At 43.7% G+C, this 22,929-nt stretch overlaps 1 protein-coding gene across 1 annotated transcript in view; it reads right to left on the bottom strand.

Moving 5' to 3' along the window:
* Pde8a (phosphodiesterase 8A) overlaps positions 1-22,929 on the bottom strand; it is a 113,451-nt gene that overhangs the window by 22,422 nt on the left and 68,100 nt on the right. The window contains exons 4-11 of the mRNA XM_055623147.1: positions 20,622-20,678; positions 19,771-19,825; positions 17,082-17,170; positions 11,524-11,602; positions 9,990-10,127; positions 4,677-4,765; positions 2,857-2,908; positions 2,728-2,770 (exon numbers count right to left, since the gene is read on the bottom strand). Coding sequence (XP_055479122.1) covers positions 2,728-2,770; positions 2,857-2,908; positions 4,677-4,765; positions 9,990-10,127; positions 11,524-11,602; positions 17,082-17,170; positions 19,771-19,825; positions 20,622-20,678 — 602 coding nt within the window. The remainder of the gene's footprint in view (positions 1-2,727; positions 2,771-2,856; positions 2,909-4,676; positions 4,766-9,989; positions 10,128-11,523; positions 11,603-17,081; positions 17,171-19,770; positions 19,826-20,621; positions 20,679-22,929) is intronic.

The following is a 22,929-nucleotide window of genomic DNA, read 5'->3' as shown; positions in this document are numbered from 1 at the left end:
CCGAGGGAATTCTGGAGAAGCAGTGTTGAGCAATGAAATACAGTCAGAACCCTGACTGCATGAACCCTTTGGCCTGGGAGCAGGAATTCCAGTCTGGATATGAGAAAGCTGAAGCCAGGTAGGTTACTGCTCTGTGACCTTGTCAGGCTGCTAATACACATGCCTGTGAGAAGTGCCAGCCTGCCAGCCCCAAGCTCCCTGGCTACCTCCAATCTTAGACAATAGTGCCTGCCTTCTTCCTGAGAGGGCTCTCTCTTTTCAGACATACAAGAACCTCTGTATCTCTTCAGAGGACTGTGCTGTGACATCTATAAGCAATGGTCCCAGCCGGGCATTGCGTAAGACTGTGAAGTATCTGAGGCCTTAGGCCCACCTCTTCTACCTGAACCATAGCTTGTCATGTGACGGCAAGCCACAACAGATTTATACTGCGTCCCTACAACCATTCTGTGTCTTTAGCTAGGTATAGCACCATCTGGAAATTACACATAGGGTAAGAAAAATGTAATGTGTGGGCCTTTATTAGTTTTCTAAATACCCGAACTCTCAATATCCCTTCTCTTGCCTGGGGAGCACCAGGTCCCTTTACAGAAGGTCTCACTCTACACATGAGTAGTGGATGACCTTGGCCTAGACAAATGAGCACCTTTCCAGAGTCTGCACAGGACCAAGGCCCTGAGCCTGGATCTCGCCAGAGCCAGTGGTGCCCAACTATGCTGCTCCCGTGGCATGCCTAACGTGGAGGCGGACAGCTGCCCAGTATCCTTTGGTTCCTGACTGCTTTCTTGAATTCTCTTACCCAATCTGTAAGGTGGCCTATTTCCTTCCAATAAGCCCCACTTCTGCTTGAGGACTGACCTCTGTTGTCTGTGGCCTAATGCCCACTCTTGCCCCATTGAGGCAAAACAGCCCCCAGACCTTTAGGTACAGAGTTGTTCTGCTCCCCAGGAATGAAGACAGACTAGGTGGTGGCTCATCTGGGGTGGCAGCAGCTCCTAAGAGAGCATTTACCAAGTACAACAAGCACAAACCTTGCCTGTACTTCCCCTGACCATCACTGATGGCCTCCTAAGCTTAGCTCTGTTATTTCCTAGCTGCCTAGCTCCCAGCTGTCATTTACCTCTCTTGGCTCTTGGTTGTTGTTGTTGTTTGTTTGTTTTTTTCCCATTTGCAAAAAAGGAGTGTTAATAAGTCATGTCTACCTGCTCTTCTGAAGAACTAAATCCAACAAGATGCCACTAACAACAAAATCAAGCAATGTGATCTGTGAGCTTGTAGCACAAACTCCTGCCATAGAAGCCCTGTATGCCGCTTGTGTTTTGACTCCACAGTTCCCCGAGGCTTGGCTTCTGCCCACTCTTCTCCCAGCCTGAGCACTGACAGCTCTCAGTAGCTCTTAAATGTAAGCCAGTCTCTGCACTGCTGCTCGGGTGCTTCATGCACCCTCTGTGCCACCCAGCCCTGCCACTCTGCACTTTCCCTGCTCTCAGCTGTCCTCCTCCCTCCTCTTCTGCCCGGCCGTCACAGGACTTTACCCCCACACTGTCACTGTCATTCTCTCCCACAGTAACCTTGATGGTCCTACTTCCCTTCACATTCTGGGCTCCATCTCAGCAGGTCTACATCTTCATCACTTGCTGATGCCTTTCTGGTCAGAAACATCTGTATCTCCTAATGCTTACCTCTTTGAAGAGCCTAGAAACAGTGACCAACAGACGGTCAATATGCACTATTAATAAACAGGACCACACAGGTAAAGTGGTCCACATTTATAGACCCACTCCTGACCACACCCTAATCTCCAGGCTCCGATACACTCTTTTGGACTTTTTCCTCATTTTTCTTTCTAATCCTGTATCATCACATTTGTTATCCTTTCTTACTGTCACCTCATTTCCTGGCCACCACTTCCTCTCCTCCCAGTCACAATGTGAGCAGCACGTCCTTCCTTTCCACATGAACAGCTGTGGACATGATAGAAGAACTTCTCAGAGCTCAAGTCTCTCCACGCTACCTCCTTGCTCCGAAAGTTCAGAGACTCCCATTCCTATGGATAAAAAGCCCGATTTCCTACCTGGCCTTTAAGGACCATGATTAATTCGAAGTCCTTACCCTGGCTGTGTGTCACTCTATATTCACTATTCCTCTTTCTGGAGCACACGCTATGCTCTTTCCCTCTTCCACAGCACCCGACGGAGAGCCTGCACTTTCTAGCCCTTTCTCTGTGAAGGCAAATGCAGGAAGCAGCTTGGCAGAGCCAAGACTTGAAGGAAACAAGCACTCTGAGGCAGAGAAAGGCCTCTGGACTACAACAAATGGTGTACGAGCCATGACTGGAAGACACGTGATAAGGCAAGTCTGGTGGCCCAGACACCTACAGGGAGGTAGCGACAACTGCTCCGACAGATGAAGGTGCTTCCGCTAATGTACTTCAGTTTGCCACCCCACCCTTCTGAGAGCTCAGCTCAGGTTGTAAAATCATACTCCATTCACTGTGTCTGCACACAAGCCATGCACTGAACCTACCACTTCTCTCCAAACAGGCTAGCATCCACCCCAGGCACTTGAGATGCCCACAGCACTCAAGTCCTTCAACCCAAACTGTGCCGGGGTAGTGCTGGTGCTAGGAGAACAGGGCCCACCACCGCACACAGCCGGCCAGTCAAAGAAAGGATCTGTGAGCTCCCCCAAACACTCAACCTTGAGAATGAACATAGGGCCTCGTACCTGTTTGACTGTCAGTCTGAATACACTCAGTTATGGTCTCAACCTAAAAATAAATTTTACAAGCCATTAGTTTTAATCACCTAGAACTCTTGCTTGGAATGATCAGGTCCTGGGGCTCTCCTTACCCACCTTATTGTTGCCATTGCACACTCTGATAATGGACACATAGTGTCTGATTTTTCTGAAAGTAGAAAACAATGTGTTATTTTTTTTCTCCTGACTCTAGTTATAGTTAATTTTTCATTATAAAAATACTTTCCTTTAGCAACATATGAAATGTTTTGAGAGTATTTTTCTTCATATATATATATATATATGCGCCAAGGCTATCAATAAATAGACAAAACTTTACAACTCTCTTATATCTTTGGGAAGAAGTGACTTCAGCAGTCATGTCCCTAGTTCTGACAGTAGACAACATGAAATACACGATTTTAACAGTGTGCTGCATGTTAGCCTTTAGTGTCCTAATGTGTCCTTTTGACCAGCATTGACACAGATACTCTTGAGTTACAATAGTCTCTTATAGTCACTCTTGGAGAGAGCCACAGGCCACAGAAGCCACACAGGCCAAGGTTTCTGCTAGCCTTGGCTAGTCAACATCTAAAGCCAAGCAACGAGGCCTGAACACAGACGCTGCTAGCTTGCCAATTGATTTACTGTTCCTTCAGTTTCTTTTACCCCGCCCCAATAATCAAACCCCTATATATTTATCACAAAAAAGTGGAAAGGACATAAAAGAGCAAAGACTAAGAACAGAGAGTCCACACAGATCTGCCTCCCTGAGGCAATCACCAACTGGCAGCAAAGTCTGCTGACAAAGCACTCGAGCTGTGCAGTTGGCACTGAGGGCTGCGCCAGGCACCATCATACATGGCAGCCAGCGCTGAGGCCAGAAATCAGTTTCCTCCTATATAAAGCAGAGACATCACTGTGATGACAAAACAGAGTAGCATTTAGAATAAAATGGAAATGAAACGACATCTCCCACTACCCAGGAACCTGGCTAGAGAGGGAAGTGTTTGGAGAACAGAGGCAGTTTCTGACACCATGGGCCCACACTTCCTCCTCCTGCCTCCTTCCCTTTTGTGAATGTATCATACACTAGGTCTGACTTTATATTTTGCATTTAAAGTATAGTAAGGTCTTTCCTTACAGTATAATTTTTCATGATGATCATTTACTAAATGATATTTTACTGTTGGGTGTGCTATAATTCATACTTAGAATTTTCTCTGGAAACATTATTTCGAATAAGTCTGAGGAAAGGCATCTAAAAATTTTAGACTCTTGATACATACTTAAGCTTTATAGTATGTGTATGTGAACACATACATGCTTGTCCATGTGGCCATGTGTGGAGGCAGAGGTTGACATTGGGATGTCTTCCTCAATTGCTTCTCCACATCATCAATCATCATCATAATCATCATCATCAATCATCATCACCATCATCACCATCATCAAGACAGGGTCTCTCACTGAATCTGGATCTCGCCATTTCACAGATCTCTACCCATCAATAATAGGGTTATAGCCATGCCGTCACACTGGTTTTTATGGAGGTGCTGAAGATCTGAACTTAGGTTCTCACGCTTGCATAGCAAACACGTTTCTCAATGAACCTGCTCTCCAGCCTCTAAAACATCTGTTAACATCCAAACTATTTTTCTCTAATGTGACAGGCCTTTGCAGAAAAAACTACTTCCAATGAGATAAAAAGCTTACAAACACAGAGGCACACATGATTTGAATATAAACATTGAAGTCTCTTGCAAATCTATACAGCATAAAGAAGACTGTCCGTCCTCGAGGAACCCCATCCTGGAAGGCCATCCTGTGAGACCCCTTGAGGTTTTTACACGTCTGTGAGCAGTTTTTAGTTTACTTAAGTATTCAAAGCAAATTCAAAACACTGACTGTGGATCGAAGCACATTTCCCCACTTACCCTCCCTGCCCAATGACAGGTATTATCTTCACATTTTGTTGTATATTTTCTCCATTTTTCTTTTGAGTATAGTAAACTCCTTGCCACTCCTATAAATAGAATGCACACATTATTACACTTTGGGTTTAAAACATAAACTCAGGAACTTTTTCCATTTTTGTTTTGATTCATTAGTCACCATGAAAGAACTCAGGATAAAACATGATCTCAATTCCAGTAACCTGATATTCTTCATCACCCCCTCAAGTCCACTTGATAAAAGTTAAGCTGCCTCAGTGTAAGTGGTCATGTGCTCCATGGTCATCTGCTGGCAAGAGAGAGGTCCCTCACTTCAGGGCACTGAGGCCGCCTCTCTCAGCTCCCAACAGATGCACAAGGGAGAGAATAAGCACTTTGCCTCGACACTCAGTGTAGGAGAAACCTCAGGCCACAGAAGGGCACAGGGCACAGGCTCTTCTCAGGACACAGAAGAGCAGTTTGTGGCCATTATTGTGGTAGGCTGCTACTAGCTTCATACTCTGAGTGTCTGTAGCCCTTCAGGAATCAGAGGTTTTAGTCCCTCTGCAGGGTGGGATGATGCAGCAGCTAGGCTAGGGCTCAGGTAGCAGCAGAACAAGAAGGTGAAGATGAAAAGCATGAGGTTGTGATTTTAAGAGCCCACATGACCAGAACCAGGGATCCTTTCAATAGAAAAGCATGGCTGAGGAGGAAATAGGGCACATCTTCCCTTGGGGTGACGAGGGCAGCTAGGGATTTGTCATTATTACCAGCCAATATTCTGAATTCATCTGACAAGTCACTTAGCTGCAAAGCTATGAAAATCCCTAAAAACCTCCTGCTGAAAATGGACCTGGAGGCAACAATAATGTTCTTGGTCCTTTGGAACTCTCAGAACCCAGAGCTGTAAGACACTCAGTAGATACTGACAATGATTAGGGATGCCCTAATTCTGAAAACGCTCTTTTTTTTTTTTTTTCAAGACCATGTCAAAAACAGCTAACTCTGTATGCAACTAGTACCAAACAGAAGAAAAAACAGGCCACAAACAACTAAGTTCTGAGTGCAGCCAGCCCAGAGATGGGCTGTGCCCAAGACCAGCAAGGAAGGAGTAGGCAGTCCTCATCCCCACGGCTCATGGGGTCACCCTGGAAACAGACAGCTCTGAGAGGGCTATCAGGGGTAATGTGGGAAACTGTCTAGATGCGGGACAACTACATTACACGAATATACTTAAAATCCCTGAGTCGTGTGGTTTTGTCAGCGTGTCTGAGGTAGGCTCTCACTATGCAGCTCTGGCTGCCTGGAATTACCACACAGGCTAGACTGGTTTCAAACTTGCAGTGACCTCTTGCCTCTGCCTCCCAAGAGCTATGAACTGTAAACTTTAAATTGGTGGATTGTATGGTGTGGGAATTACATCTCAATAGAACTGTTGCATTATAAAAGAAAATAGGAAAAGAAGTAAAGAAAAAGAAACAGCAGGTCAATAGGATCAAACCACCAGCATGTTGAAAAATATATTCAGAATTTCCTTCTCTAGCTCTTTCTGAATAAACGCAGACAACTGACAGGTCTAACAGGCCATGCCAGCACCACAGTTCCCCCAAAGAAGCAATAACCTGGCTGGGGGAACAATGTTAAAGCTACATTTTCTAGTCACAGCAAACATCTACTGTAGTTAGCATGAACCATATTTACTAATCATAAATATACAAAACATTTAGTTCTGTATCACTGTGACCTTGACCTTCTGAGAGTAAGATTACTACCTTAGATTGCAGTCATAGAGATTTATAGCTGGCAAGTCTGCCACAGGCGAGTCCAGGAGCAAGCCAATTTGGGGTACAGCTGCTTTTGCACAGTCCTGTGCCCACATGAGCCCCCCCACTGCACACAGTAAGACTCGTGCTTCCCTGCTGCTGTCTGGCACAAGCTACATACCAGGCTGGGCTTCTATGGCTATTGATGTAGTTCTCTTTGGCAAAAACACTGTCATAAAATTAAGTCATTGTCATCCAGCTGTCCTGTCCCCAAGGCTGGCACAGTGCTTACCCATGGTAAACAATCAAAGAACACATGAGGCTTTTGTTTACAGAGTGACTGAGGTCAACTCTGGAATCTTGGTCACCAGGCTAAGCAATCTGAACACTATACTAGGGGATCAACATATAATCTTGGGATGAGGAGAGCTCATGGGATTTGCCCAGCATAACTGTGGGGTGTGAATAAGTCCTGGAGCAGGTCAGGGGCACACAATATACACTCAAAACAAGGAAGTCAGCAACCAGTGAGATGAGTGATGGACTTGAAGGAGGCAAAAGGCAGCAGGGACCAGTTATTCTAGGAATCTAGACAAGGTAACTTGTAAGGACAGCTTATGAACAGAGAGACTGACTAAAAGAGATACTGGATTTTTTTATTCATGAAGAGTGAGAGGAAAATCATTCTCTGACAATTTAATTTCAAGTGACAGCAGGATATTGAGGGACCAGGGCAAGGGAGCAAAGGTCAGAGTCCAGGTAATTTGTGGAGGAAACAGAAGAAAGTACAGCAGGGAAGCAGAGCTTGTCAGTGAGGAAGGAGGAAGGATCACAGGAAATAAAGCAGGTCAAAGGGTTCTGAGGCCCCACATCAGCATTGACAGGCATCTGAACAACCAGCATGTATCCTGCACTGAGAAGTCTGTCAGTCACGGGTAGGGCAACAAAAGGAAAAAAGTCAAAATGTCTAGACAGGGAAAGGCCATGTAAGGCTTAGCTACCTAGAAGACAGAAAATTTTAAGTCCCCTGACAGCAGCATTATGGAGAAGAAGGAAAAGGATACAGGAAAGCACAGATGTGAACCTGAAGAATCAGGTTAGCAAATCTACCCACCCCAAAGGGAGACACAGGTGGAAAGGTTTGTGGAGGGATGAGTGGCTGCCATACTCTGCTTCAACAGCACGGGGATTTCACCTCTCACCCAGCAGTTCCAAACGGATTTCACCACCTAGAACGTGACATCCTGGTGCCTAGCTCTGCCATCTGACCATTTGCTGAGTTTCCTCTCTTCTGCCATGTTTGTCTCCAGTGGACAGTTGAGCTCTCCTTGCTAATCACAACATGATGGCTCCACAAGGCCACTGACCCTTCCACTAGACTGTCCTCTTCAGAGACTGAACTGGACAGATGTCTATCCTCTCACCTCAGCACACCAGCAGGTCACTGAGTATGTAGAATCACCTTTTCACACTCCCCCAAACTCTGAAATATAACAACAACAACATCCCAAAACAAAACAAAAGCAACTAAGGCCAGGTGGCTGTGGCTCACGCCTTTAATCCCAGGACTCAGGAGGAAGAGGGAGGTGGATCTCTGTGAGTTCAAGGCCAGCCTGATCTACAGAGCAAGTTCCAGAGGATAGCTAGGGCTCTGCTACCTAGAGAAACCCTGTCTCAAAAGCAAAAATAGAAAACAAACTAACTAACTAACCCCTCTGAAAAACACTAAACAGCCAGATTCCTTTCAGAAATAGAGTAGCAAATAGGCCAATGACATGCAAGTCTCTCTGGGTTTTGCTCAGAATCATTTCAACTCTCTGGCTACTCAGACTTGAGGCTTTCGGCACTGTCCCCAGACAGTGTTAGCTCAGCAGATACTGTGTACACAAACCTGACACACTGACCACATGCCCCATCACCATTTGCTCTCCTTAGGAGGAGGGATCCAGCGTGCCTGGCAGGGTCTCAGCTACTTGATACTCAACTACAAAACCACTAGCTAAAAAAAAAAAAAAAAGAAAGCCAGGCATGCTAGTAAACATCTTTACCCCTGGTACTAGAGAAGCAAAAGCTGGTGGATCTCTGAGAGTTCAAGCAGCCTGGTCTATGTAGAGAACTTGTCTCAAAACAAAATAAAACAAAGCCAACAACAACAAAACCACTGGCTCCAAGTATCACCAAAGGACCAAAATGACAGAACTGAATGGCCAGCGGAAAGCCCTGAAGAGAACAAGTCATCTAACTGAGGTCAGTTTATCTGCCTTTGTTCCTCTCCTCAGAAGAGCCTCCACTCCTTCTAGTAAGACAAAGACCACTCTGAACTTAAAACTTGAAGGCAAGCAGGATTCAAGCAGTGCCTAGCTAACCCTGATAGTACTGCTGGGCCCTTGCACTCAGCCTGCTCTTTCTGTGTTCTTGTGTTTTGAGACAGAGTCTCACGATGTAGCCCTGGCTGTCCTGAAATTCACTATGTAGGCCACGATGGCCTCAAACTCACAGAGATCTACGGGCTTCTACCGCCTGAGTGCTAAGATTAATGGCGAGTGCCACCACGCCCAGCTTCTGTGTTCTTAATTCAAGGTAATCTCTTGTTCTTGCAGCCACAGGGAAAGTAAAGGGAAACAGAGCTCTTCACTGTGTCTTCAAAGGGCCCAGCCCAAGGGCAACTGAACCTGTGTGTGGCCCCTGCCTACCGGCACTGGGGAAGAAGCTTCCCTACTGTGGCCGCAGCAGTTGATAGCACAACCACTTACCAAATTTTAAAAAAATGTTCCAAATACTCCTAGTAACAGGTTCTCAATTTTGAAAAACAAGGAAAAGTTCAATAAAATGATGAAAAGTAACTGACTGGACTCTTTCTTCTCATCACAGCCACAAGCCTGGCACCAGGGAGGCACTGACAGATCACAGAAGGAGGTCTGGCTAAGTGCACCTGCAGACTCCTTTAGCACTGTGATCAGAGCTTCTCACACTGTCCGAAATGATCCCTTCTCTTCCCAACTCTGGAAAAATGAGTTCCTGAGGCAGGTGTCCTTGTTCTGACCATCTGCCATCCTATGGCAGAATTAGCAAGGTGCCTGGCACACAGCTGACATTTGAAAATTGCTCAACAAATGACTGAGGCTTAGACATGCTCTGAGGGTGTACTGCCTCACTGGCAACCCTCACCTAGACCATGTGCCACTTAAAAGATCAGTTATCAGGAACACCACTTTTCCAGGACAGCCAGAGAAACCCTGTTTAAAACAGAAAGAGATAGAGACAGAGATACAGAGAAAGACAGAGACAGCAAGAGACACAGAGGGAGAGACCAACTTATTCACCCACCACTCAGAAGAAAACTGATTTTAAGGTCAATCCCAGGGACCATGTTTACTGGCTGGCTAATCGTATCGCATCGTTGGCTTCAGTCTCTGCATCTGTAAAGTGAAAGTAACAGGGTGTTCTGGGAAAGGCTGATACAACTAAGACCACGTGCCACACAGGGTACTCAATGAACACGAAGCCTTCCCGCCTTACCTGGAAGCAATAAAGGTACTAACGTCCTACTTACCTTGCCTATTGTGATGCACGAATTAATGGCATCGAGCAAGTCACCTTTCTTTTCGTTTATGGGCACTTGTGCTAACTCCTTTCCTATCAATTCACCTGACTGATAACCCATCGTTGTTTCAAATGCAGGGTTTGCATACTGAAAAGAGACAAAAGAGAAAAGAATAAGTGGATTTAAGATGTCTCGAGAAAAAGAAAGGTCTTCTCTCTAAGCACCACCCTTGAAAACTCAGCAGCCTGGAGTTTCATCATGAAGGTTCTAAAGCCACGAGCACTTTGCGTCCTGGAGAAGCTTCTGCTCAGATGACACACAGCTTTCTGCTGTGTCCTTCTGAGACTCCAGGAAGGCCACAGGTTCAATCCAGCTTCTATGAAAGGAAGGCATGTTCTCAGGACAAACCCAGGCTGCTATACCAGAGCTGCCCAGACGCTGCCATAGTGAAACAGTGCCAGGCTGGGCTGTAAAACAGCGAGGCTCTGCCCTCTGGAACCTGGCAAGTCACTTCACCTGTGCTCGTCTGGATGGGGAAAATGAAGACATGCCTCTCTGGTAAGACTCAAATGAATACTGTGTGCAACTCAGGCTAGAAACTAGAAAGTGTTTATGAATGAAATGTTTAATGACAAGGAAAAATATATAAGAATGCTGAGCCTGTGTTGGTGATGACAATGAAAAAGAAATGATAAAACAGAAACTGACAGTCATTATCAAGATCTGTTCTCCTTACTAGACACTAAAGTAAGCACTTTACATACATGAACTCGGGTGATCCTCAAAACTTTATGAAAGGTAGGTGGCTGCTGCTCCTCTGTACTAAGAGAAAGCATCTCTTCCATCTGTGCTAAGAGAAAGCAGACTCAGCCAGATGAAGTAACTTGCCCAAAGATGCAGGATGAACATGGCAGACAGATGCCTACACCCTCAACTCTTGGCCTCAGTTGTCTCTTAGCACCAACTCCCAGATGCCAGCACCAGTAACAAAAGGAGCCATAAGTTAATATTCAATAAACTAAAACCAAAATGGAGTTCACTCCCAGATTAAAGAAATGCTGCATCTTTTAGTAAAAGCCATGTTATCTTTATAGGTATCTATTTATCTCTTACAGAAACCAGCTTTGCTAACAAGAGTAGTCTAGTCTGTTATTTTCTGAAATTTTAACTGTTTTTAGTAAATTTATACAAGTTTAAATTGCCTCCAAAAACAATGAGGAAAGATGTGAGCACAGTGAAGAAGCTTGCATGTATGGCTAGCCTGAGGGCAAAGTCGCTCCTGGCTAAGCAAACACCCAGCCACCCTAGGAGAAATAATAAGAAAAGAGCTGGCATTTCTACATTTCTATGCCATAAGTAATCATTTTCTTATCTAGTTTATTTTATATTACACATTTTATTGATTTTGCTGTTACAATCATCTCAGGGGGGAAAAAAAGGGCTCTTAGGACTTCAAAAGGAAAAAAAAATCGATTTGTAAGGCTACAATCCTCAAAGTGAGAACAAAATAAATCCATAAGCATAAATTTCCAAAATAACAAACCTGTATAATGTGGTCTTCACTTGTAATTTCAATTGCTTCTTGACTTTTCTCTAATGCAGTGAATACTGAGTTACAAGCCCTTTATGAATAGAAACAAAAGGACTGATAAATGTATTTACATTAATCATAGTTACTAAATCTAACACACTCGTGGGGTATTATATAGAGTAGCTTACTTATGTGTCTAGTGCCTGGCTTATAGAGGTTAACATGTGCTCATTCAGAAGGAGGTAGGGGAGATATTTAAGAACATAAAGAAGACCTTCTACAACCCCAATACTTGCTGTGCACACCAGGAGAGCTACATGCCAGTGTAGCTGTGGTCCCTGAGCCTCTAGTGTTGAAAAGTGCCCTTTTTCAACACTAAAGCACCTTCATGGGGTCTAAATGAGAGAAGAGAGTCAAGATTGCTGCACAGAGCCTGCCAGAGGGGAGGTAGCCAGCCGTTTCAAAGTATTATTTTAAAATGGTCACAGTACTGGGGGTGCCTGGATGGCCAGCTTTGTTGCCTGCTTCCTTAGTTAAGTCTTATTCCTCGAGCACATTCCCATACCTGTCATGTTTGAAATGCTTTCTTAATTATACAGGTTAATAAATGTTTATTGACAAAAGTTGGAAAATAAAAGATAGCTTATCGCTCCACTATAAGATAAAACAGGTAACAAATACTAGTGATACCATCATACATTGTTCATATGAATGTAAAATTGGTGCTGCCCCCATTTTGGAAAACAGTCTAGAAATTCTTCAAATAGTTAAACAGAAAATCACTTAGCTATACCTACTCTTTACTGTGTACTTAATAAAAATAACTGTTAACACAAAAATTTGGCCATAATACTTGGCAAATACAAACAGCTCAAATGTCCACCAGTAAAGAATGAACAAGTAATATGTGATATATAAATATGATGGAATATTGTATAGATGTAAAAGTCAGTGAAGTCTGGCTATACATGCTATGCTATAGATGTGCCTTAAAAAACACTCTATTTAAATGCAAGAAGTCAGTGACAAAAGATCACACACTATGATTTCATTCATATGAAATGTCTAATACAGGCCATTCCAGATGTAGAAAGTCAAATACGGGTGTGGGCTTAGAGTTAATAAAAATGTTCTAGAATTGTGGTGATGAGTGCACAACTCCGGGAATGTAAGAAAACCACTAAGTATGTAGCTTAAATATGTAAAGAGTATGTGAAGTATATCTCAGTAAGGTTGTTTAATAAATGAGGTAAGAAAATCTCAACCGCCAATGCTTAGACATGTCAACATATATCAGGGGCTCTTGGACGTTTCTTTTACAAACATATGTCAACATGTATATTTATTTAAAATGTAATCGTTCTTACAGTATTATCATCTCCGTTTCTCACTGAACATATATCAATAATTACGGTTCTCCATCACCACATCTAATAATCATAAATATTTTATTATAAGGTTCCATCAAAATATATTCAACAAACACCCCTGATGAGTCATACGGGCTGCTTCTAGGCTTTTGTCTTAGATAAGGAGCCTCCCAAAAGCATGACCAGAAGGCCCCCTTAGCTCACAAGACTAAAAACACAAGTAACTGCCTGCTTACGCACAATAGCGTTGCAACAATAGTAACTATAACTTTTAAAAGCTATAGTGCTATTACATTCTAATCTTGCTCAAGAAAGTTGTTATTTAAAACAAAAGAAGGCCTGTGAGATGGCTGCAAGGGTGAAGGGCCTTGTGCTAACCCTGACCACCTGAATATGATCTCCAGGACCCACATGGTTAGGAAAGAAAGAAAAGACTCCCAAGGTGTCCTCTGACCTCTACATTACACGGTATGTGCCAACACCCAGGTACACAAACCAACAAAATACATAAATCAGTTTTTAATTACAAAAAAAAATAGAAGGCGCTGGAGAGTCGCCCCAGTGGTTAAGAGCACCTACTGGTCTTCCAGGGGACCTGAGTCTGGTTCGCAGTGCCACACCAGACAGGTTCCAGCGGCCTGTAACTGCAGCTCCACGGGATCTAACACCTTCCCCTGAGCTCTAAAGACTCACATGCACGAAGCCCCCACAATACACACACACACACACACACACATCTAATTAAAAATACTACAATTAGTCTTTTTTAAAAATCGAGGCCAGAAAGATGGCTTAAGGTTTACAGACATGTGCTGCTCTGTCAGTACACAGTTCAGTTCTCAACACCAGGTCAGGCAGCTCCTAACTGCCCGTTACTCCAGCTCCAGGGAATCCGATGCCTCTGGTTCCCGCAGGCACCTGTGTTCACGTACACACACCCCATACACATAATTAAAACTAAAACCCTAAAAACAAAAACAAAAACACAGCTGGTGAGATGACTAAGTTGATACAAAGTACTTGGGAGACAGAAGCAGGCTGCGCTCTACCAGACCATCCTGGTCTACATGGTGAGTTCCAGGCCAGTCATAGCCTTGTAGCGAGATCCTGCCTCGGAATCAAACAACAAAGCACAAAGAGAAGCTCCACCTCTGCCACAGGCAGCTCGGAGGGCACAGACCTGAGGAAGCCCCCCTGGGAGTCCTCGTTCTTCTTCAGCCAGAGCAGAACTGCCAGGTAGAAAACGTTATATACCTGCTCATTTTTCTTTGATTACTAGTTTCAGCTGAACTTCTTTTTGTGTTTTCTGACTTGTAAATTGTTTGTGCATATCTTTCAAAGATTTTTTTTTTTTTACTGGAGTATTTTATTATTTGATTCATCAAAGCCCCTTATTTATGGTATTAGCCTAATGCCCACTGGATATGCAACAAATAATTTTTTCCATTCAGTTTCCTATCATTTGTTTGTTTTTGTTTCATTTTTAGAGATAGGGTTTCTCTGTGTAGCATTGGCTGTCTTAGAATCTTAGGCCTCAAATTCACAGTGATCCACCTGCCTCTGCCTCCCTGAGTGCTGGAATTATAGGCACGCACCACTGTGCTAGCTCAGTTTCCTATAATTTAACATTTCAGGGTTTATTTCTTTTTAAGTTTACAAAGGCTTAATGTTTTTCTGTAACTTGTTTGGTTTCTCTTCCTTTGTGAAATTCAGTTTTTAATGCCATGCTGACTTTAAAACTACTTCATCATCCAATCAAATATTTTGCTTATATTTTTTAGCATTTAACATGGCTCCACATTTGAGCTTTTTTCATTGGTGGTTATTTGGGATAGGGAGTGAAACTGTGGTACACTAATTTCTTTTCCAGATAATTAAAGAGCTGTCATAATCATACTCACTGAAAAGCTCACCTTTTTTGTGTTCATTTGGACTGCCATGTTGATCAGGCCCCAGTCTCTACATTTACTCGGGCCTGTTTCTGGATTTTACATTCTAGTTAGTGACATAGCAGTTAACAAGGCTGTTTCTTCCAGCTTTCTAGCACCTGTCACAAGAAGTCCTCCTTTATTCCACTGTCTCTAGTCCCACCTTTCCCTTTATAGTTTTCTCTTTTACTTTGTAATGTCCATCTCTGTAGGCTGTCGGCTAGAACAAGGCATGATGGGAGGGAGAAAGGAAGTGCAACGTTAGATTCAGGAGAGTCCTGGGGGCACATTTGGGGGTCTGAACTTCACCTTGAACTCAGTGGAGTATTGCAAGACAGAAACACAAATGGGAGTTACATGTTATTCCATGTGAAGAACAGACAAAAGGAAGTCAGAGCTAACTGTAGGGAGACTGACTAGGGACTCAATAATCCAGGCAAAAGGCAGTGACCTGGTATACTATAAGAGCAAGAGAAGACAAAATAATAGGTCCAGAGAAACCCAAAAGAAGAGTTGGGATGTAATGAGAACAAGGTTTAGGAGTGGGTAAAGGGGACCCTGGGGTTTCAGTGCAGGACTATATGATCACCACGCTAAAGTATTGAGGAAGAAAGTTTGAAGTTAGTTCAGGTTCAAGAGACGGGGAAAGAAAACAACCACAGCATTAGAAACATAAATTATAGGCCAGGTGCAGCTGGCGCACACCTTTGACTCTGGCACTCAGGAGGCAGGGGCAGGCAGATCTCTGTGAGTTCGAGAACAGTCTGTGATAAGACAGTGAGACCTTGCCTCAAAACAGATACCTACAGAAGCAAATATGAATTACAAATAAATGAACTAACTGACATTTGCTCCTTGTGAGCTCTTAAGTGAGAGTCAGATAACGTCTCTGAGCTCATTTTCTGCACGCAACCTTTAAACATTACTGCTTAGCGGCACTGGTTCTACACTGACTCTAGTAATTAATTTCATTCTGTCTCTGATGTGCTTGTCTTTCCTGCACATGCGGCCTTCTACTGCTGCCTACAAGTTTTAACACTCCACTTTCCGTAGCTTTTTATCTGCCTCAGGCATATACATGCAGGACAATGGCCTCTCTCTTTGATCCCCAAGAAAAGAAATGTTAAAAATGGACACAGAAGAGATACAAAACGAAGAGAATGGCTGGTTTTATTTTTCTTCTGTGAACCTGGTAGTATTTTATAACTTTTTCTTACTTGATCTACAAATATCTAGACTTCTACTTGTTTCTTATTTAAAAAAAAAAAAATCCTTAGCTGCACATGGTGGCACAGGCCTATGATCCAAGCACTTAGGAGGCTAAGGAACGAGGATTCTACGTTCAAGGCTACCCTGAGGAATACAGCAAGACCCTGTCTCAAAACAACAACACAAAATATCTTCACCAAAACCAAATTATGCCAAACACAATTTGCTCATGATTATAACCCCAACACTTGGGAGACAGAGGCAGAAGGATCAGGAGTTCAAGGTCAACCTTGGCTACACAGCAAGTTCCAGGCCAGCCTAGACTACATGAGACCCTGCCTCAGCAAACAAAAAGAAAATGAATGACAAAATTGGCAATGTAGAGTAGGAAAAATATCAGTTGCCAGAGAAAAATAACAACACATTGGGTGTAGTATATTTAAAGTATTTCCCTTAGCACACGAAACAGAAAATTTAGCATGTGTGGTTTTGTATCTTACTTTTTTTCTCATTTACTACTGCCCTGATGCCTCATGTTTAAATGGGAGTCATTCATCAGACACTGAGACAGATTCCAGAAAGTCTGCCTCGGCAGCACTGGCAGCCTACTGTCCATCATATCACTAAAACAAAACAAAACCAAAAACCAAAAGCAACAACAGAAAAAACTCTGTGTGCAAAGACCAGAGGTCAACACTGGGCGTCCCCCTCAGAGGTCAACACTGGGCATCTTCCTCAGAGGTCAACACTGGGCTTCCCCCTCAGCTGTTCTCCACTTTAGTTTTCGTGTCAGAGTCTCTCCCTGAACCTGGAACTCACTGACTTGGCTAGACTTGCTGGTCAGCAAGTCTCAGGGTCCTTCTGTCTCTTCGGTGCAGGGATTACAGGCACACCCAGCTTTTCATGTGGATGCTGGGGTTCTGAACTCAGATCCTCGTGTTTGCACATGACTGACAGCCAACTCACACCTATCCATTTTAAGTGGTATCAATTACGGCCAAAAGACCTTTGCTTGCAAGTTTGCCCTGGGGACTAGAGGGCTTTTTAGCAGGAACAGAATTACCTGAGTTTCAGCTGTGATCGCACTTCTCCAAACGCCAGCTGGAGCAGTTCATTGTAACAGGCCATGATGTTGGGATTTTCTATATACCTCTATAAACAGAAAGGGGAGCTCTGTAGACAAAGAAGCACTTTGATGCATGCCGCAAGAGAAATCCTAAACAAACCTTTCAATTTGGCTACTGAAATTTTAAAAACCTACTTTGTAATCATTAGTGAACAACAGAAGACGAGAGATGGAAGTTAAATGTACCAAATTAGACTCACTAAGGTTCTCTGCTTATCTCCTGTCACTTATAAAGCTAAGGTTAGATTCTATAGAAAGTAAATTTATTAACCAAAGTCTTGCTTATATTGGGTTTTCAAGAAGTTTCTGAAATATTTTGTCCTATTTAAAGGCAGGTAAACTCCCTGTGCACAGAAGCACATATACTTCTACCTAAATCTGTGGCTCATGGAGGGAACTCCTACTTGGGGAACATTTTCCACTAACTGCCAGAGGCTGGCTAGTGGTCACTGTTCACAGCAAGGGAGCAGGAGAGGGCAATCTTCCCAGTGTCTCTTCCTGGTGTGGACATTAAGAATTCTGTGTGATAAACTTCATATCATGGAAAAGTCCTACAACAAAGCAAACTGCATAGTTATGAGAAAATGGATCCATTCAACCATCAAATAATACACTGCATAATGATATCTTAGAAGTTACTATGTTGTCACATACACTAGTCTCAGGGTATCTCCACAGAGACTGCACAACTCCCTCACAGAAAATGGCACAGCATTTACATATAAATGATGCTCCCTTCCCATACTCTAACGACCTCAAAAACACTTACACTACCATACACGAGATAAACCCTGCATAAAGAGTTGTTATACTGTATTATGTTGAGAATGATAACAAAACCTATACATGTTCGCATGTAAACTATCCTTCCTGAATACTTTGGGCCTACAATAGGAAAAGTCTACTGACACAGAACTGGCTAAGAGGGACTCACGGCTAGAAGTCCAGCTGCAGCTTCACTCTGACAGAAAACACTCATGAACACTGACTTACTCCTGTTTCTGCAATGAGTTATTTGCTTTTACCTGCACAATAAACGCATAGTAACTGAGAAGGAAACTGAAGCCTAAGAGAAAAAGCCTCTGCAGACCACTGTCTACCAACTGCAGCCAGATCAATTTGGGACATGGGCTGTTTGAGGAGGTCCTGCTACTGCTAAGGTGAAGACAGAGGTCCATGATCAGTGTCTTGTCTGAGTGACAAGCAATCTAGATTCATGTGGACATGCCAGGTTCATGCCTTAAAAGCTGTATGATCCTAATGAGACACTCTTCCTGAGCTTGCCTCTTCGTTTATAGACAAGAGACATAATGCTGTTCGCAACCACCACAGACCTTCATGAGGGCAGAGACGGCAGGAGAAGGCATTCTGCTTCCAAACTGCAACAGGGCTGAAAAGACTAGGTAATGGGGCTAGAGAGTACTCCATGGTTAAGAGCACTGACTGCTCTTCTGAAGGACCCAATTTCAATTACCAACACCTACATGGCAGCTAAGAACCAAGTTTGGTTCCAGAGAAATCTGACACCCCTTTTTTGCTCTGCTGGCACTAGGTACACATGTGGTACAGACACATGTACAGGCAAAACACCCACAACACACAGATAGTTTAAGGAAAAAAGAAAGAAAGAAAAGCAAAACTAGTGCTACACAGCAGGGAAGGGGCAAGGACTGAGGGACGTGATAGGTCTGCATGCTTGTGGGCCAAGCCCATCTCACTCAGAGGTCAGTGACGACTGTCCCACCTCCGGACAGGGATGCAAAGCACTGGACCTGTGGCCCATGACAGCTAAGACTCCAGGCTACCCAAGATGGCTGTACCTACATATAGGTGCCTACTGTTGACTAGCCAGGAACAGCAAGGAGGGATTTCTGGGTATGGTGCTCATGCCACTGCACCAGATGAAGTGAAGGCCTTGAGACAGAGAAGGGTTAATGGCTGCTCTGCAGGTGAGACCTTGGGACAAAAAATCATGTCTGTTTATGCACTTCAATAAATAGCCTCCCATGTAGCCAGATTTTTCATTGAGTAGAAATGAAACTATTTTTACCCTCAATATGCTGAGATTACAGGTATGTGCCTCTAAACCTATCTAATCTCTCAACACCTTTTAATTTTTTGTCTGTGTGTGTTTGGGAGCTGGGGATCAAATCCAGTGCCTTCTACATCCTAAGCGAGCTTTCTTCCACTCACCATGTCCCCAGCCTCCACAGCCTCATCTACAATCAGCTCTGACTAACATCCAGAGAAGCCTTAAGCAACAGACTAAAGGTGAAGTAGAGGGAGAAGAGTCGGGGCTTGGTTTGCCTCATTCCTAGAGTCCCTGAGTTGGCTCTATAAATTTTAAGTTCACATAAAAGCATTGTAAAAACATATTCTACAATATAATTTACAAGTATGTCAGTGCAGGTCATTTATTATATTTGGACAACTTTGGCAGGCAGAGTTTTGAGACTAAGGAACTCAAGTGTTAGAGATTAGACTATCAGATTACAAAGTCAAACTGTAACACAGAACAGGAACAATTTTTTTCTTCAAAATAACTAAGAATTTTTGATGGACACTGAATGGAGGCAAAACTTTCTCATACTGAGTTACACTTGTACTACTAAGAACAGGTACATACCCTCGAGAAGCCAGCAGTAAGGAAGGGCATTACAGACACCTCTTCTTTGTCCATCCTGCAAAGGAAGACGGGCAGGGTTAGGTAGTGCTCATTGATTTACAGAATCTCAATCAGTCATATAACAAGTACTTTCAAATGTTTTAGATATATGCGCATGAAATTGAAAAGCCTATCCTATCTCAATTTCATGTTTGGCTTTTAGCAGAGTATTATTACAATGTTTTGTGGAGCTATAGGCTTGCAGTGTTATTCAGGCTGGCCTCAAACTCCTAGGCTCAAGCCATCAATCCTTTTTTCCTGGGTCTCCTGAGTACTGGACTAGAAGAGCCTGACACTGTACCCAAATATGTTAACACTTTAAATACAAAGGTTATGTTAACAACCAAATAGTGTCTAGGCATCAAATACATAAAATTAATATCTATTAAATTCTCTTATCTTCCACTTCTAGCAGATTACAGGGCTCAGAAGCATCTCTGTCCACACTGACTATAACAGCACATATTTGAATATGTGCTCCCTTCCGTGTGTGCTCTCCCCTCCTTGCTCTAACTCGAGAAGACAATTCTTTACATTTATGTGTTACTCAGACCCTTACAGGAAGACATCTCTTCCCAACCTTCACCCTCAAGAGATGGGATTTTCTTAACAGTTTGCCTGCAAACAGTAGTTTAAAATCAGAAGACTAAACTTGAGGGCAGCACTCCCTCCCTGAGGTCAAGCAAAGAAGAAACATAAAATGCTAAGGAGATTTCAAAGGGGCTCTCCTGTCACAGCCAAGCCCTTATTTTGCCATCTGTTAATAACAATGCATTGACATATAAATTTCAACATTTAAAAAAGATGTTTACCTGCAAACTACACCAACAATAACTGTGTTCTCTGAGAGTTTTGATGATCTGATAGACCTTTAAAAAACAAATTTTAAATAAATATAAAAATAACTCAAAATAAATACACTTTCATAGCTGTATTAATAAAATTACAATTAGAGAAGGGAAACAAGAGAGGGAAGAGCTCCCTTCATACTCTGGATTTACCTTCTTGACTACCTATTCCCAATAATGGACTGTAGTAGCCATGGCAACTACCACATACAAAGGAAGAGCTAAGGTGACACTTTATACATTAGGTTAGTGTAGGAAACAATCTCCCCGACACTGTGCTTACTAGAAAGGGGCAACGATCACTTCTCTCTGCCCTTGGAAGGGAGTACAAGCTTCTGTACATGGCCCCAGGCTCCTGCCTGTGCACACTGTAGGCGTTAGGATGACCAGGAGCCAGCTTGTCACAGAGCTCTAAGGTAAATTGGAGGCAAAACCACACCACCACAAAACTAGGACAAGGAAATACGAGATACTGTTATCAGCCACAGTGAAGAGAGTCACCACCTGTGATTAAAGGTTAAGATGGTGTTTGGTGGAGAAGAGTAGAAGATGCTGCTCCATTGATGTCACCCAAGGAGTATGAGGCTCTCCACCCAACCAGGAACACAACCCTTTAGGGGAAGCAGCAATACAGACCATGAGTGATGACAATACAGCCAAGAAATCAGAGGGAAGGCATATATGAGATACAGAGGAGTAGAGAAAGGAAAGGAACATTCTGCTGGAGGTAGACAACAGCTCTGAAGAGCCAGCCACTGGAGGAAGAAGAGGGGCTTTAGATGGGAGCAGTGGAGAGGAGCATATCCAGACTGTCCTAGCTAAGGGAGAAGCATGCTGGCCTCTTGGAGGACGACGTATTCACGATGGGACAGAGACCAGCCAAGGCTGACTACATGACTTCAACTCTATTAAAAACAAACATAGAGCCACTTCTGAATCACAGAAAACACACACACACACACACACACACACACACACACACACACAAATTGAGTGGCTACTTCCCAAGTCACCCAAAGACGACACATAACACAACTACTCTAGATGTCCATGAAAGAATTATATACAGTGGGTGCCTAGATCCTCACAAAGTTTTCTCTAAAGAGCCAGGAAGGAACTATTTTATGGTTTGCAGGCCTTATGCTTCTGTGTTATTCTGTCCCAATTAACTACTAGTGATAGGTAGCTTTAATTGTCAACTCGACATACCTTATAATGTCCTGGAAAGGGAAGTCTCGATGAAAGACTGCACTGTGTTGGCCTACAGACATGTCCGTAGGAGACTGTCTTAATTAGGTTAACTGATGGGGAAGGCCCAGCCCACTGTGAGTAGCACCATTCCCCAAGCAGGAGGTCCTGAACTGTAGTGGAGAAACTGCTGAGCACAAAGCAAGCAAGCGAGCGTGCGTGTCTGCATTCTCTCTCTGCTTCTGACGGAGGGTATAACGCATCTAGCTGTTTCGAGTTCCTATCACCTTCCCCACAGTGGTGGACCATAACATGGCATTGTGAGCTAAAATAAACCCTTGTTGTCAGGATACGTTATCACAGCAACAGAAACGAAATGAAAACACCACTACCGCCCTTGGAGCAGGAGTGTGATCACAAAATAGGCAAAACCTTTATCCTTTACTCACCCTTACCTTGGGGCATGCAGGCTGCAGCTTCCTGTGGGTCTGAAGCTGAGACTAGTCCTCAGGGAAAGATGCTCAAAATGAAAAGTGGCTCCAGGGCCCAGCTAAAAGCTCTCTCACGGGCACACTGCTCTCCCCACCTTTCTCAACATTCATGTGTTTCTTAATGTCCACTGGACTTCACTTGCTCTCATGTGCCCTCCTTCCCACACACGCCCACCTAAAGGGCACTTGAGACCTCCACTGGAAAACTTTCCACACAGGTCGCTGCAGGACTTGCTGGCTAGGTATCGAACCCTGGTCTGCCTGGAGAAGACCAGACTCAGCTTCTGGAGAGAAAGGCCAGAGGAGGGTCGCTCAGGCCTGGCAGGGTCACTGGTGCAGCAGACGATCATCTGTACAAAGTCAGTGCACTCCTGGTAACCAATACCCGGGCAGGCTCTGATCTCCAGCAATGAAGGAAGAGCACGGATTCATGAATGCTGTCCCTGTGACTCGACAGACGCTGTATCTGTTCCTATATGTTCCCAACATGCTCTTCATCAGGACAGAAATGGAGAGTGAAAGGGAGATTTAAGTTTCCAGCCAGCCACTTCAAATACATCCTCAGGATTTTTAGTGGGAAAATGGTTATGGTA

Source organism: Psammomys obesus, unplaced genomic scaffold (genome assembly GCF_907164565.1).
Source record: "Psammomys obesus unplaced genomic scaffold, mPsaObe1.curated_primary_1811, whole genome shotgun sequence".
NCBI lineage: Eukaryota > Metazoa > Chordata > Mammalia > Rodentia > Muridae > Psammomys > Psammomys obesus.
This window is presented reverse-complemented; position numbering and strand designations above follow the sequence as displayed.